A 17,345-nucleotide genomic window follows, 5' to 3' on the forward strand; every position below is an offset into this window, starting at 1 on the left:
TTTTCTCCCTTCTTATATAAAATTCATCCATGGAAAAACAGTTTTCAAAATTATGTTATTATGGTGCGCCGGTAGTCGAGTGGTTAAGGCGCATGCCATATACGCAGGCGACCCGGGTTCAAATCCGGCCCATGGCACTATTTCCTGCATGTCTCTCCCCACTCTCTCCCCTGTTTCCGACTCTATCCACTGTCCTATCAAATAAAGGCAAAAAGGCCAAAAATAAATCTTTAAAAAAAAAATTATGTTATTATGTGATCACTGAAAACGGTGAACAAATGTCATTAGTTTGTTGTATCATCCTGACTAAATCAGTTACTTAAAAAAGTTCAGACAGATCATATGAAAGGATATAAAAACATGGAGTTTTTATTGAAAAAGAGCCTTCAGTTACAAAATTGATAGGCAACAGAGGTGGATGGAGCACAACACTCTGTCAGATAGCTACTTGACATGTTCAGATTACAAATATCTGTGTGCATGAGTTTAACGATGCCTGACATCTGCAGCCAGGTGCAGCTTAATGAGGGTGGCATGGTCTTTTTAATAACACAGTAAACATAATCCATTTTGAAGGCGCGGTACATTATCGCCCTTGGGTTGAGCTAATAGCAAGCTAGCTGTAAAGCTAATGTACCAAATGGCTGTAGCTGCAGCCTAAATTGAACTGATGATTTAGGGTACAGTATATTGTTAGCTTTGTCTACAGTGGCTTAAATCCTGCTGTGAAGATTTAGGGGAAGATTTTGAATAAAGTCTCTATTATTACCACTTTACAATGTCTGGTTTTTATGTGGAACCAGCTGGTGTGTCACAGCAGAACTAATGTGTGAAAACTGCACGAGGAAGAGTCACCGAGAAGTGAAATAGAGGAAGAGAGGAGGGGAAGCCCGCTTACAAACCCTGTGATGGTGTGTGTTTCATGCCCGCATGTCGAGTGTGTGCATCTGTGTGTGACAGGGAGAGGAGGGGAGAGAGAGTGAAGAGAGGGTGCAGCAGACTTTCTGCAGACACTCCAGTCAGAGCTCTGAGGAGGACAGGAGGGAAAGCATGCATCTATATTTTTATGCACCGGCTTTATCCCCACTTTCCATGCTCTTGCACAGCTGATTGAACCTTAGTTTGTATCCCAGCATGCTCCAATGTGTTATACTGACCAGAACTTCTGTCTGAGTTGTCTGTGAATTGGCACGTTTTCCTACAGTGGATTACTCAGAGGCATCACATGTGAATTGATCTGGGCGCAGGAAACCATGCGAGCCTTTATGATGGATTTACCTGTCATCATTCTGCTCCACCTGACCCTCATGGAGATTCAAGGTAAACAAATCCTTTCACACAGTCATTCAGCAATATTTCCCTTTTAAACTGATAAGGAATAAGAGGTCAGCGCTTAATTTGTGTTATAATTGAGTCGGCTAAGTAAGAGATATTCCCAAATTATTTTCATGATCTTAGCTTCTCTGGTTGGCCCGAGGCTCAGTGATGTAGTAGTTAATCTTCCTCAATCCTAGGTTGAAAGCTCAATCCCCCTATCTTTATGACAAAATGTCTTTGGTCAGTCCCTTGGTGAGTGTATGTGCAAGGGTAAATGTAACATACCATATGTAAAAAAACGCTTGAAGCAGCTCAAATTACTATGAAAGTTCTTAATAATCAGTCCATTTACCATGTCCTTATACTTTTTTTTTTTTAATGGAATTGTGCTACAGTTCTGCAGTAAAATCTGAACTATCTTCACTGTGTGCCAAGGGCTCTCCATGCATCACAAACGTCAGCTGGCCTGTGGACTTGAAAAGTGTTGATGGTCTGCTTGAATTTGACAAAAGTTCTTTTTCTATTGGGATTTGTCTGTTCAGCTGTCAGATTGAAGTAGAAAGGCATGAAATAGACTGAGAAATGGAACTATGTGAAACCACAGCGCTTATAAAAATAGCCCTCACCGGAAAGACTCTTAAACCAAACTTATTCTATAATGTAAAACAAAGTGAAGTGTTGGGATTTTAACGTGGTTGGTTCATTTGAAAAGACACTGCAAGTCTATACAGATGTCACATGATACTGAGTTTTATTTGCTTTCTTATCAGCTGTTAGATTGTTATCCATCCGTTACTCAGACGTTAGGGAGGAGTTAGATGGATTTAACATACAGTGGGGGGTTAAGCTTGTAGATATCCCAGCATTTGGTATTCAGCTCTTGTCTAATGCCCACTCACACTTCCTTTTCCTCCCTGTCTGTGACTCATCCTTCGATTTCCTATTTTGGAACAAGATTTGGTGAATGTTTGAGGTGAACAGACACAGATTCTGGAGTGACTGGATTGAGGTGCCAATTCAGTGTGGGTGGAGAAAACTGAATACATTATCTGTGACACCTTAGAATGGTTTAGTCATTTTCACATTCATAGAAAATTTCCTATCAGGCTGCTTCTTAAATCTTCCTAAGTTCATTGTTCTTACATACACCTTTCATCCAGAAACCGTCCTTAGGAGGGGTCTTAAGAGGCAAGGCAAACTGGGGATGAATCAAAAGTAGAAAACCTGATGAACATTTTTGTGTTTATATCAATGCCACATGCAGTTTGACATATATGTGGATGGGACTGTGTATTGGTAAGAATCTGGAGATACAGGGGTGCCAAAACCGGTACATTGTGATACAATGAATAAGGCAATATTTGGCAATATATTATATATATTCTCACATACACATAAATATGTGTAATTTTAAATATAGAAAATAACAACAGAATTAAACTATTAATTAAAAAAGGTCCTGCTCCATCTAGCTTTATAACTGCAGTCTGAAGATGAGGGGTTTTCCTCATTTGCTGTCATGAATTAAAATGCTTGCAGGATTTTTTTTTTATTAAGAAAAGGCAAATAAGTAAATACAAAGTAATTGTACTCCAATCTTGTAAATTTCATGTTGTATCAGTTTGTATATCATTACTCTATTTTCTTTGTGTGTGGAGGCAGACTATGGGAGACAGGCTGGTCCTCAGCCCAGCTTTAAGGACTGTTGGACTGTGTTGAGGGAAGGGCATGATGTAACAGGCTTGTGTTTTTACTGTAATATGGAAACCATCAGTCTCAACACTAAGACAACACAGATCCTTACAATCAAAGTTGTGACTGTGTTCATGGTTGCACTAGTGGAGACCAGCAGTTGCTTTAACAGGCTTGTTTCCCATTAGCCGTTAGCTTTAATGCTATCACTATGATGTCTGGCTATGAATGTTTAGATTTGCTGTGGTGCATCCTCTCTTAAAAAAGCCAAACTTGGACACTTCAGTCTTGTCTAATTTTAGACTAATTTCTAAACTTCCCTTCCTCTCTAAAATATTGGAGAAAGTTGTTTTTAGTCGACTGGCAACATTTTTAGACAGAAACAACATCCTTGAGGTTTTCCAATCTGGTTTTAAAGAACTACAAAGCACTGAAACAGCACTTTTAAAGGTTTTTAACAATATTTTATTAATCACTGATTTTAGGAATTCAGCTGTTCTTATACTTTTAGATCCTTCTGCAGTTTTTGACACTGTGGATCACAACATTTTAATTTCGCATCTTGAGGACTAGGTGGGGATAAAAGGTATTGCCCTAGAGTGGTTTCAGTCCTATCTGACTGACAGAAGCTTCTCTGTCAGCCTTGGCGATGCCACCTCCTCCTCAGCTCCTCTTCCATGTGGAGTGCCCCAAGGCTCCAAACTTGGTCCAATTCTTTTTTCATTGTATATGATCCCCCTGGGGTCTATTTAAAAAATATATATACGCTGACGATACACAGCTGTATTTACCCCTTAAAACTGGAGCTTCCAATTCCTTGGGCCAACTGCTGGACTGTTTCAGAGACATTAAAGCCTGGATGGCTCTAAATTTTCTCCGACTAAATGAGAGTAAGACTGAAGTCATTGTCTTTGGACCCCATGGCGGCTCTACCAGCCCCAGAGCAGATCTGTCCTTTCTTGATCCCTTTCTCAAAGAATCTGCAAAAGATTTTGGAGTAATAATGGACAGAGATTTTAAAATGGATCTGCAGATAAATGCAGTTGTAAAAGACAGTTTTTATCATCTTCTTTTGACTAAGGTCAAGTCCTTTTTCTCTTTTAATGATTTTGAGAAGGTTATGCATGCTTTTATCACAACTTGTCTTGATTATTGTAATGCACTTTATTTTTGGTCAAACCTTTCTTAATCATTTACAGCTCGTTCAAAACGCTGCAGCTCGTCTTTTAACTGGTTGATGTAAATTTAACCACATTTCCCACATTTTAGCCTCTCTTCACTGGCTTCCTGTGCGTTTAAGGATTGATTTTAAATTTTGTTATTAACTTATATGTCTCTAAACAGGCTGGCTCCTCCTTACCTTTCTGACCTTTAAAAACCCCATATTTTATCTCCGACTCTCAGATCCTCTGACCAGTCTCTTCTGACCGTCCCAAGGTCAAGGTTGAAGCTCAGGGGTGACCAAGCTTTTTCAGTAGCTGCACCAAGGCTCTGGAATGCTCTTCCTCTTCAGCTCTTCCTCTTCATGTTCGACTGTCCCCCTCACTGCCTGTCTTTAAATCAAACTTAAAAACGCACTTTTACTCCCTGGCTTTCGGCTCTGCTTGAGAATTTGGCTTTTAATCCTTTCTGTTTTTATTGATCCATTTATGTCCTCCAGTTTTTACTTTGGTCCTGCGTCTGAGTTTTTTGTTTGTTTTATTGTTTTTAATTTTCACTGTACAGCACTTTGGTCAGCATTTTGTTGTTTTTAAATGTGCTGTATAAATAAATTTGGATTGGATTTGATTGGACTTATTTTTACTCTGCTCTTTACTCTCTCAGCATTTTGGTATATTATGCTGCAAATATTGTAATATTTCACTCCTTGTACACGTCAAAGCAGGGATTTTTAAAAATGTTATACAATTTGGTGAAATATATTCAGGGCTTTCACTGCTGTCGGCCAAACAGCCAACTAGTCACTTAATCATAACCGGCTACTTTTCCATAACCTTGCAAAGCCAGTAAACTGGCCAGATTCCATGTCTGTTGTTAAGCAGATCCATGTTGTAAAAGCTTCAAGGCCTTCCAAGAAGAGTGGAGGCTGTTGTAGCTGCATAAGGGGGGCAACTCCATATTAAAGTAAATGTACATGAATACACTGTCATTACAGTCCCTTTTGGTGTAATGGGCAGGCAGCTGTTTCACCGAACCGCAGACATGTCTCCAACTTTGCTTGCCAGCTTAAATGGTGAGAGGTTGACATTATGCTATCAAATATTATCAAATACACTGCAATGTTTAATGACTATGAGCACAAGTACTTGGTTCTGGTACTGGTATCAGCATCCCTACTTCAAAGGCACCACTACAAATGTAACCTTGCAAAGCAGATGGATACGCCCATTTCTGTGTTTGGGCTCGGTTAGAGAGTGACAGGACCAATCAGTGTCGAGGGGCAGTACTTTTGAGTGCAGTGGAGTCATGACGTAAGCATGCAGCAACAAGAGGCCCGAAGACATTAGCGTGGATGCTGCTAATGCGCCAGTTTTATCAGAACTTGACGACATTTCTTCATTTAAAGAAGAACAAAGAACACTGCTGAGTTGTTTTCTTTTCAAAAACGACAGAAGTTGTGTACTGAAATGTCTACAGTCGCCATGGTTCGCGTTATACAGTTCTATGTGAAGTTTATTCCTTGGTAGCTGCGGTAGTGGTGCACCTTGGTAGCAGCGACAACATCACATGTTTTGTTACTTTGATTGGCCCCTACAGATGTGACAGAACATTTATCCAATCACCCTTCAAGGTTTTTTTTTTTCAAAGGTTCTGCCCTTTCCCAAACCCTGTGTATCGAAGGTTTTCCAGATGGATGTGTGAAACACATCCATCTGGCATGTCAGGTTACTACAAATGACAACACTAAAGAAATCAAAAGCCTTGAGTAAATCAAACACTGAAGAGTACTTCAGCCGCATTGCATCTTGGCATTTTAACTGCAGTAAAGAATGGACTCCATCTTTTTTCTGATTGAATTTAAAGAGCTCTCACTGTGAATTCTTCTTTCCTTCAAAGTCAAAAGTCAGCTGAGGACATCTGTTACTGAGAGTCAGTAATACTGTAGCATTCATATAAATCTGAATTAGACACAGCCATTAGTCACTCATGCTTATATGTACATCTACTAAGACTCAGAAGAATGCCAGCGAGGAAAAGGCCTCTAAAATTGAGTTAAATCCTTAACTCAGATACTCAGGATAATGCATTCAGACCATGTAATCCTGGTCACACTGTGAGAGATTGCACAAGAAGAGGAAATGATCCCTGATAAAGCCTTTTATATGTCAGAAAGAAGGGAACATGGGAGAGGGAGATAGACATCAATTCTGTAGAGCCTGTGCAGCTCAGATTGGGATCCACCCAACCATCAAGTTCATACAAAGATTTTGATATTTTTGGTTGAACTGGAGACTTGTAGTCTGCAAAAAGGTCCAGTATTTTTGACTGATAATGCTGACACATGCTAAGAGGTAGTCTTGTTGATAAGACAACTGCTAATCTGAGATAAGAGGTTGTATTATTTTACAACCAAGGTTATAATTTACAAGGAGATAGGAGTTCAAATCTTGATTTGATGATAATTATCAGGGGGCATTTGTGCATTCTGTGGTTTAGTGATACAGAGCCCCTCGGTAAAAAAAAACTGCATAATTCATAAACAAAATCATTTTGAAGATATGAATTTTATTACATGCATCATCATAGCTTGGTCACTGAATGGCCATAGTTGCTTCCAGATGTGATGAGGGAAAAGCGGTTGGGTGGTGTCAGTTTACTTGGGTATGGGAGCAGATTTTTGGCACTTTGCCTGTACTGCTCTGGCCTCCTGATGGCTATCGCCTGCGCAAGGACCACACCTCATCTCTCCAAGTGTCCTCAAGCTGAGACCTCCATGACGCATGTGGTCTCTGGCATCTGGACCAGCCCACTGAGTCCTTGGCATCCAGTGACCGTAAAAGCGCAGCAGTTTAAATTGATTCACAGTCAGTGTTGCTTCTTAACCATAGACTGTAGAAAGAATTGGACAAAGCCTGTGTGAGGTTTTTCCTAAACATAATCTAAACGATTGTGGCACAAAAAATGCATGTCATTTCATCCACTCTTTAGCATCAAATATTAAACTAAAACTAGAAATACCACCTGGTTACATGTTTCTGTGAAATGTACAATTGCTTTAACCTTGCAAAGCAGATAAGCCCGTTTCCGTGTTTCTTACTGGCAAATCCATCTTGCTAAGTTCCCATCTGAACCATCTGGGCCTGGTTAGAAAGGGGCAGTACTTTTGGGCGCGGCAGAGTCGTGACGTATGCAAACGGTGAGAAGAGGCAGGTGCAAGTATGGCGGAAGACATAAGCGTGGATGCTGCTAAAGCGCCAGTTTCATCAGAACTTGACAAAACTTCTTCGTTAAAAGAAGAACAGAGAACAGCAGTGGGTTGTTTTCTTTTCAAAAATGACAGAGGTCGTGTACTGAAATGTCTACAGCCGCCATGTTTCGCGTTATGCAGCTCTCTACGGAGTCTGGCCTACTCTGCAGTAGTGGTGCACCTCAGTTTGGGGCTATGTCGTCACGTGTTTTGTAGCTCTGATTGGCTCATAAAGATGTGACAGACAGAATGTTCATCCAATCACCCTCTGAGTTTTTTTTTCAAAGGCTCTGCCCTTTCCCAAACGCCGTCAATGGAAGGTTTTCTGGCGTGTCAGGTTACAATCGCTGTGCTGTGAATGTAAAGAAGAGCTGATGCGTTTCCTGTGATAGTGAGAATTATGGAAACTGTGTAAGCAAAGGATGAACATGAGGCCCAATGACACCGACCATCAGTTTATCCTCAAGCGATAGTGGATATTTGGGCAAAGTTTGAAGAAGATCTCTTGAAGACTTCTTCAGATATTGCGTTCTGAAAAATGGCCCAGATGGACACAACCCAAAAACTCTAATGCTTCAGCCTTGGCTATGACTGGTCCTGAGATTTACTCAACATTAGTACATTTGTCAGGACAATGAGAAGTAACAATAATTTATGAAACAGTGTTTGAGAAAAAAAAGGCATGTGTTTTGATTTATTAGCGGCCTAAGTTAACATGGACAAGACAGAGTTTATGACCCCTGCTGCAGTCAGTCAGTAGGGGGATCAAAAATATGCTGGCTTCACTTTTTGGGGAGCAGTCATTTAATATATCTTTTTACACAGTCCACATGTTCTGGCTAATGCTAGAGATTCTGGCGTTGTGGGTATGAGCGAAAGGGGTAGATGAGAAAAGAGACGGAGGCACTGCAGGATAAAAGGATGCACTGGAAATGTAACACACAAGAGAGCACTGTTGCAAAATAGAACATGGCATGCTAGTCATTTTATCTCAAACTATCTTGTTTCTTGAGACAAAAATAGAAATAAAAAGTAGGCCTACAATCTAATTAAGTTTGCAGGTGTTGGCTACTGTGAGATCACCTGATAAAAGCCTTTAGCCCCACAGACAAACACATGGACTGGTGCTAAAAACGCAGATATCTTTGGTTAGAAAAAGAATTAAGATATGATGTGGATCTGTTCTCAATTTCTCCTCTGTCCATTTTTCTTCATTAAAAAATCCTTGAGTCATTGAGGTTTATTCTGTTTATTTGTTTGCTCTTTACCTCCAGCCTCTGTAATTGCTGATTTGTCTGTTGATGAATGTTGAAGTTTTTACAAGAACCATGTGTTTTTAGGGCTGTTCAGCATGTTGGTTCCTGCAGAAAACAACCATTACAACAAAAAACGGACAAATCTTTTCATTGAGATAACTCCTTTATTCCACATTGTAAGCATTCATTACATAATAACACATTATTAAAAAATATAACTAGACAGCATGTAAGCAACTTATAATGTAATAAAACATCTGATTACAATGCACAATAAGCACACCCTTGTTCATGAAATGATAGAATACTGTAAAGCATAGGGTTGTAATAATCTATGGATGTAGAGTATATTGATACATGGATTGGTTGGTTAATTATCTTGAAGTGGGTCAAGCAGGACAGCTGCTTTCTTTATATCCCCCTTCTTTCTCTATTGTCTAGAGGCTGCTCTTAACAAGAGTGGGCAAATAAGAAGTACTTGAGGAAATAAAAAAAATTGTACTTAAAATGTTTGTTGTTAGAAAACAGTATATTTCAGTATAAATGTCCACATTATGTTCATAATTTGAAGGTCCAGCAACATTTAATACATGGCAACACCAAATTTTGGATGCAACATGGAATCATTTTCTCATTATGTGCTAGATACCTTCATGTGGTTGTGTTTGCCACACAGCTGGCCAGGTTGAGATTATAAGGGAAGCTTGGACAACTAGACCTCCTCCTTTTGTGATGTGTTTTTTGTATTTTCACTAACGGGTGCTATAAATATGTACAGTAGTCCACAATACAATATGTAAAAGAATGCCTGACTTTAGAAATTACTCAATTACAGTAATGCAGTTATCTTAGACCCCTGCAATCGGTTATATGTCACTGTAATCCAGCAACATTTATGGTATTTAGTAAACTTTACAAGATTGAAAGAAAATGAAAAAGCTGGTGTAAGAATTTGTTAGACTAATTAAGCCAGAATTTAATAAATGAATCAATGCAAAGAACAGCTAATGTGTTCCTTGATTCTAAAGTGTTTACACACGGGGATGAGCTTTTCACTACGCTTAAATAGTTAACTTAATACTTGAGTTAGTATTATTTTGAAGGTGTATCCTCCATGACTCCATGAATATTGAATTAGCTCATAAACCATCAGTCACTTCTTACTGGAAAAGAAAGGGGCATAACACTGGCATTTTAAAATAGGGTGTCAATTCTTGGTGATTTGCCATGTTTCAAAGCATTCAGTATAAGTCAAGCCTGTATCTTTGTTGTATAGTGACAGTGCTCAGTGTGCTCTTTGTTTTTGTTCTTTTCTGCAGCCTCTTCACTTTGGTTATAGCACGAATGGGGAAGAATTGTTCCCCATCATCATGCATGTCTCAGCATGTTGTGGTTATTACACATTCTTTTTCTTTTTCCTTCCTCTTCTTTTCTCACTTATTACGAAATCTTTGTAATCCAGAGATAGTCCAGTTTATTTTGCTGCATGAACTAGGCCTATTTTCCAAATACAAACCCTTATCAATAGATGAAATTACAGTGAAGCTAGCCCTGTGTTTTATGCTCAATGTGAGCCATAATAGATCTACAAGAGAATGATGCTGAAACCAAAAACAGCCATTCTTTTCTGTCCCAGTTACTGAAGCAGCTAAAGGGATTCATCATTTATTTGTTTACACCTAGGCTTCCTGTTATTAGCTGACAATTACTAATGTGATAGGTCAGAATATATCCTGTAAAAGTGGAAAATTAAAGGACTGTAAGTTCATAAAACAATGCAACGTTTTACACAGTGATTTAAACCTTTGAGTTAATGTGTTTATTACTGAATGACAAATGACTAACAAACAGATATGAAAACTTTAAGCTTTTTTTTTTTTTTTGAGGTGAAATATTTTCTTCATTTATGGGTAGGCAACACTCGTGAAATGTGTGAAATTTGTTTTTCCAGCTTTGAAGAAAAAGAATCACAGATTAGGAACGTTAGTTTGGTTGTAACGTTGACAAATAGTTTACTTACAGCGTGCCTCAAATAACATACTTCTGTGAGTATGCTGTAATACGGTGCACTAAAATGCAGTACAGAGCGCTAGTGGGCTAGTATTGTCCCAAATCGCGTGCTGCTGTTTTATACCAAAAGAAAGTGACGGCAGTTTAACCACCTGTTTTCTTCTTCTATTTCTCTTTGAACTTCTCTGAACGGCGGACGCCCAAAACATGTAAGGTGCTTATATCAAAATTTGACAGCTAGTACGCAAACGTTATACACTTGACAAAATGAACTCCCATTGCTAATAGCATGTTAGCACTAGCAGAGCCACTGCTGACAAAGGTCCTAATGAAGACCCGAGTAGGTCGTCAGCTTTTTATAACGTGTTTAGCCATGTAAAATTACATATAAAACCTACAGAGTGCCTTGGATTGCTGTTGGAAGAACAGTTGCAGTTTTTCTATTTCATTGAATATAAAATGTTTAGATTAAACCCATTTTTTACTCATGCAATCACCCCTTCACCAGATGAACAGAGGAAATCAGCCTGACTTTTCCAAAGAGCACCTGTATGTGAAAACATAAGATACCCAGCGGCGCTTCTTATTTTTGTCTTCAAATTCAGTGTATTTTACTCACATTTAATTTATTTTCAGAACATAAAGATAGCTCAGGCTTATCAAAATACTTCTTTTATCTTTCTTTTAATTGGAATTGTAGCAATAGGAAGTGAAGTAATGAGGATGTGACACACTGTAAATATGCATGAATATTTGATATGAAGTGCTGTTAAATGCCATTTGAGTGATGACTAGACAAGATGTAAAGTACAGTTGCGTACATGTTTGCAGTGATATTCAGTGCAAGAAGATTAATAGTTAAAACTTTACCTGTAATCTTTGTTTTTATATCTTTCACTTGTCTGAAAGACAAAAATTCTATTCAAATGTTAACAAAGTAAAAAAAATGTGCAAAAGCTTGTCTCATCTGGTGACATAAGAGTCTCCCTGCCCTAGAAATAGGACAATATTCTGATGTATTTGTCCTTGAATTTGTATTAAATGCCTGTTGTTAAAGCAGTTGCAGACATTTCTTCATTCTTTTTCATTCTTCAGATATTACAGGGTATGGATTCAACATGACGTCAAAATAGCCATTCAAATTTCTAGATGTATTCTCTCTGAAAAGTGTTTTCTTTATCAGTTATTTTTCTGTTTTACTGTTTAAATAGCATTTTTTTTTATTTTGAAAAATATGTGAGAAAAAGGTGATAATAAATCACTGATTACAATTAAACTGAAAATTACAAGAAACAACCTAGTGACTCAAACATACATGCACCTTTTTTTTCAACAGGACTAGAGGAACAGTAACAGTGCAACTCCTAACTTAAAAAATTCAATTTTTTCTGAGCAACACTGAGATTTAAGTTGAAGAACTTTAAATTGTACCTGACAGCCCTCCAAACAACTCCCTGCACTGAGAGTCCTCTAGCTCTGATAACAGAACCATTACATGCTGGGCAGCTGCCTCCTTTTATGCACCTTCTCAGCTGGAATTTTTTACTTGGTCCGGCCAATCTAGCATTTACCAAAACTGTCACATTTCCAGTCAGGGCCTCTACCTGTTAGAGAATCATGTTTTCCTTGTTTTCTAGCAGTAGAGAATGTGAACACTGACATTTGGTGCATGTATTCATGCTCTCTTTTTGCATTTGACCCTTAGCATCCCTGGCCAGCAGGGTGTCACCGGCATCTGGATGCCCCCTCGGCCAGTTCCCATGTGGAAACATGAGCGAGTGCCTCCCACAGGCTTTGCAGTGCAATGGACACCAAGACTGTCCCAACGGAGCTGATGAGCGGCGCTGTGGTGAGTGAAAAAGTGACAGCAAATTTCTGGCTAAACAGTTCAAACAAATAACTTAGAGACTCTCATAACTCAGTCTAAATTTACAGTTGTGAAGCTTGAAAAAAAAAACCTTTCTATTTATAATTTACCTTCTAATGTACATGCAAGTTTAAGGGTAAGACAGAAAGATCACCAGACAAGTGCTGCTGACTACTCTTCATTAAAAGTACAAATCCTCTCATTAAGGGGCTGGCAAAAAAGAGGAAATCCTCATGCAATACAGCCAGGCAAAGATGAATTTTATAAATATAATTGCTACCTCAAACATTATTTCAAAGCTTTTCCTAGGAGCAGATCCTCCGTTCACCCTTGTTTGTGGCCAAAGTGTTTTCCAGAAAATAAATCAAACTTTCTTTCTATTATCAGTGGGGAGAGGATGAGCCAAGAAAAGCTCTGCACTGGCACAGAGTTGACTTTGTCCTGATTTTTAAGCCAGTGTAAAAGGGGTAAAGTCATCAAATAATTATTTTTAGGTTTTAATTAGCATCCCATTGCCAAGAATATGAAAATAGAAAAAAGGGAGGAGTTTGAAGGACTGAAATGTTGTGACTTGCATTTATTAGGGGAGGAATTTCTATTGGACCGTGACTTACACAAAGTCTTTTAACACAGCTGTAATTATTTATCCACTTAGTTGAAAGTGTGAGCCTTAAACTCAAGTTTATTTCAGCCTGAAGTCATGGAAGGAACAATGCACCCCTCTTTCACATAATAAAACAGACTGCTCATTTTAAATAAGAGTCCTTCACTGACATCAAAGCTCAGCTCTCAGCCACTAAACCAATATCCTTAGAGAGCTCATATATTTGAAGACTTTCTGACTGTTTACAATAAAAATGCTCCACTGGAGAAATTGGAGTGTAAGTGCTCTAAATGAATGTCAAGAAGCAGCAGCTAAAGGGTAAGTGGCTTTTAGGAATGTATATTAAAGTAGCTGCTTCTGAGACATGACATCTCTGTAATTTTAGTGTTTAACAAGATTAAAGTTTGAGGATGACATCTTTATTATGGATGTATAGATAGCAGGTGCAAACAGGAGTACCGGAGTCATGGTAGATTTAAGAGACTGAATGTAATTTAAGTCTCAGACGTTTTCAAGCCGTTTTTTTTTAACAGATGCTGCACTTTTGACCCAGTAATCCAGATTAATTTTGCTTAAAATAAAGGAGCAGTGAGGGCTGCACGGTGGTGCAGGGGTTAACACTGTTGCCTCACAGCAAGAAGGTCCCTGGTTCACTTCCTGGTCAGGGCCTTTCTGTGCGGAGTTTGCATGTTCTCCCCATGCATGCTCATTAGGTTAATTGTTCACCCTAAATTGGCCATAGGCGTGAATGTGAGCATGCCTGGTTGTCTGTCTCTATATGTCAGCCCTTTGATTGACTGGCGACCAGGCCAGGGTGTACCCCGCCTCTCACCCAATGACCGCTGGGATAAGCTCCAGCCCCCAGCATCCCTGAACGGGATAAGCAGTGTAGAAAATGGATGGAAAAGAGCGGTGAATTCTGATGTTTGATAAAATCCTTCAATAATGTTTAATGCCATTCTTTAAACTACAGCAGGGGTGTACAACATAATATCGATATAATATTGGTATCTGAAGATAATACTTGAAAAAAGGTTAAATATTGGTATCAACAGAAATGGAAATTTCATTTCAGTATTTACAGCCGATTTATCAGCTGTGCTGAGGTTTTAGTAAACCATAATATTTCACTTTATAAGGTAAAGCATCAAGTGTTTATTTATTTATCCATTTATTTATCGTAACTTTTTCATGCTTATTCCTTAATCTTGAAGGTTGCCTCACAGGACCAAAGTTTTAGGACTGACTGTAGCTGGTTTAATTATTTTACATTTAAGAGAAATGGTTGTCTCACTAAACCACCCTGCAAACCCATTCATCAATTAGCAACAGTGATTTTAATTTGAAAGTACATGTTAAAATAGGGTAGAATTTTTACTTCATGCTTTACAGAGCTCAATTTTAGCAGGTTTTATGGAACTTTTTGCAGATGAAGGTAATTTTTACTGTTACTGTTTGAAAAACATTTTAAATATAATATACATGTAATCCAAATAATTTACTTTTCTTACTAAATATCAGTTTTAGATAAGAAAATACAAATCTCATTAATGTTGAATCAAATGTTGTCTGTCTAATTAAATGGATATTTAGACTGCCACAATAAAATTCAGACCCAGGCTCCACAAGAGGATGGGGGAAGCAGAGCTAGGGTATGCTGACGCTCTACATCATCCTCCTTCCTACCTTAGCACGGCTCATAATAACAACCACAACAGCACTACTATTCCTATCACCAACATGACACACGAAACTGCAAAAGATACACAAGAGAGAAGGAGAAAGAGAGAGCTTAGCAGGATGGTGGTTTAGAAATATCAGCATACTGGATGTCAGCAGCAGTGCAATGTCATGCATCCTATTACTGATGCATCATCAAAAAAACTGCATTGCAAAGATAAGAGGTTCACAGGGGAAGAATGAATCCACTGTAGCCATTGTATGTATGCAACTTAGATTGTGCGGGAGAGGTTGCCTGCAATTATTGAAATTGAAAACAACACACTGTCAAATATAAAGTGCATATCGCTTGTCTTTTTATGTTGATGTGGTATTAGTTCAGGCATCCAGATTGTTTGATTGAGCCTTGAATCTCCAAGTTTGAATTCAAGTATCAGAGCACTGACAGTCTAAAGATTATGTACAGAGCAGATGGCCTGGTTTTCAGTTCAGCCTCTGGCTCCTTTCTTTCATGTCATTCCCCACTTTGTCTCCCTCCAGTTTCTGTCACTCTTCAGTGTTCTATCCTCTAACTAATGCCATGTAAAAGCCCCAAATTAACACTTAAATAAAATAAATTCAATCATGGTTACAACCCTAAAACTGGGCTTTATGTAATGTAATACATGCGCAAACTATTTGTTTTTGAAGAGTGATCACAGCTCATGTGTCATGGCTAAAACATCAGACTTGATGGCCAGACTTTCCTAAATCCTCCAGATCCTTGGCTTTCTTTTTAATTAGGTGCTAAAGAGCCTTCATCTCACCGCTCATCACATTCAGTAAAATCAGTGAACTGCTGGAGAAGAGAAAGCTGTGTGTAACCCAGTCGGATATCTAAAACAGAAGACTTTGACTCAACTTGTTGGCAGCCAGTTTCACAGAACAGTTCTGTTTTACATCAACTATCAAACTTCTTATCTAACTAACACTGACTCTATTGTTTCAACCATTCTGGTGTGAATTAAGCATCAATTTAGCTCGAAAATATTCATAATGTGAGTAATGCTAATTTGTACTCTTGTTTGTAGAGATGATGAAATCCCCCCCTCTTTCTTATTTGTTTGTTTCACTCATGTTTAAAACACAATAGGAAAAAGACATTTTCAGTTTAGCTTCAATCTCTTCATCCTTTTTCCTGAAAGCCCTGAAGCATCTACACGTATTCTGCTTATCCTGTGCGAGGCCTGAACCAGATTTATTTATTTATTTATTTCATTTAATATGCTAATAAATGTTTTTATTTAAGTAAACAAATGGTCAGGGCATTTCTCACATCTTCCTGTCTGTAATCAAAAACACATTCTTTGTCGTATTACCATTTCTTTTTCCCACACTCATAATTAGACATGTTGCCCTTACAGCAACGCTGTGCAAGAGGACCAAAATAAAGGGAGTTAAAGCATAGCTAACAATGACCATCTGGCCCTTCCTCATAGTGCAGCACATCTTGTTAACAGCCGTCCTGTTAAATGAAGGTTTGCTTTACATCCACATCAGAACATATAAATCCTACATCAGTTTATTAATCATTGGATCCCTGGTTCATCCTGGTATTCTGCTTAACTCAGGTTATTTCATGTTTTAATTAAAAGTCATTTTCTTACTGCTCCCTTGTTAAAATGTAAAAACTGCAAGGTTTTTGCAGCCTTATCCACCAAACGTACTTTTGATCTTGCAGATAGAAAAGGAACTCTTAAGTGTAAACCTGAGTAAAAGAAGTGAGGAGGCTCATGTCCACTAACAGTGTTCAGCACTGGCAGCGGTGCCAACGACCTCAGCTTCAGATGGCTTCTAACCTCTTCTGGTTTTGAAAGTTGCACTCCCTCTTCCCTCGGAAGTGACTGTAGAATCTGTTTTTAATTGCTCCTGTAGGCTTGTGTTTGCATTTCTTAAAAAAAAACGTACAAGGAAGATGTTAAACCAATGGAGAGAAATCATGTCAGCTCCAGACCAGGAAACTGTACCCTAGAAAAAAACAAAAAACAAAGCAAAAGTCTGGATGCATGAGATAAACACCAGCATCAGTTTCTTCTCAGCCAGTGTTGTTGACAAACTTGTTATCAGGAAGGAAAACAGGATGCTGTGGGCTGACAACACTCAACTACTTTGGTTTTGTGTCGTGCTGTGCCAGTGCTTAAAAACAAATAAATAGAGAGAGGAGGCCCTTAAAGAGGGCATTACCAATAAAACTAGTCTAAGGTTATTTTTGTTGTGGGTACATCGAGATCTGTACAGTAAAATTCCCCAAATTGGTTCAGAGACTGCTGACCCACACGTTTGCTCTGCATTAACCTGAATATGGAGGTAGGTGGCACTGATCTAATTCTGAAATTTCAACAGCAGACAAAGAGCTGATTTTATTTAAAGTTTGCTGACAGTAGAATGGTTGCTGAAGCTGAAGATGCTCTCCAAATAAACAGAGAGAATTTTAAAATGATTTGAAAGAAATATAGAGAGCTTTGAGAAGTG

General features: G+C 38.5%; 1 protein-coding gene across 3 annotated transcripts in view; it reads left to right on the plus strand.

Annotated features, from left to right (window-relative positions):
* Positions 1 to 1,030: 1,030 nt before the first annotated feature.
* rxfp2a (relaxin family peptide receptor 2a) overlaps positions 1,031 to 17,345 on the plus strand; it is a 55,941-nt gene continuing 39,626 nt past the window's right edge. For all 3 annotated transcript variants that reach the window (XM_041802207.1, XM_041802208.1, XM_041802209.1), the window contains exons 1-2: positions 1,031 to 1,320; positions 12,389 to 12,532. In XM_041802207.1, coding sequence (XP_041658141.1) covers positions 1,254 to 1,320; positions 12,389 to 12,532 — 211 coding nt within the window. In that variant the 5' untranslated portion in view covers positions 1,031 to 1,253. The remainder of the gene's footprint in view (positions 1,321 to 12,388; positions 12,533 to 17,345) is intronic.

Source organism: Cheilinus undulatus, linkage group 12 (assembly GCF_018320785.1).
Source record: "Cheilinus undulatus linkage group 12, ASM1832078v1, whole genome shotgun sequence".
NCBI lineage: Eukaryota > Metazoa > Chordata > Actinopteri > Labriformes > Labridae > Cheilinus > Cheilinus undulatus.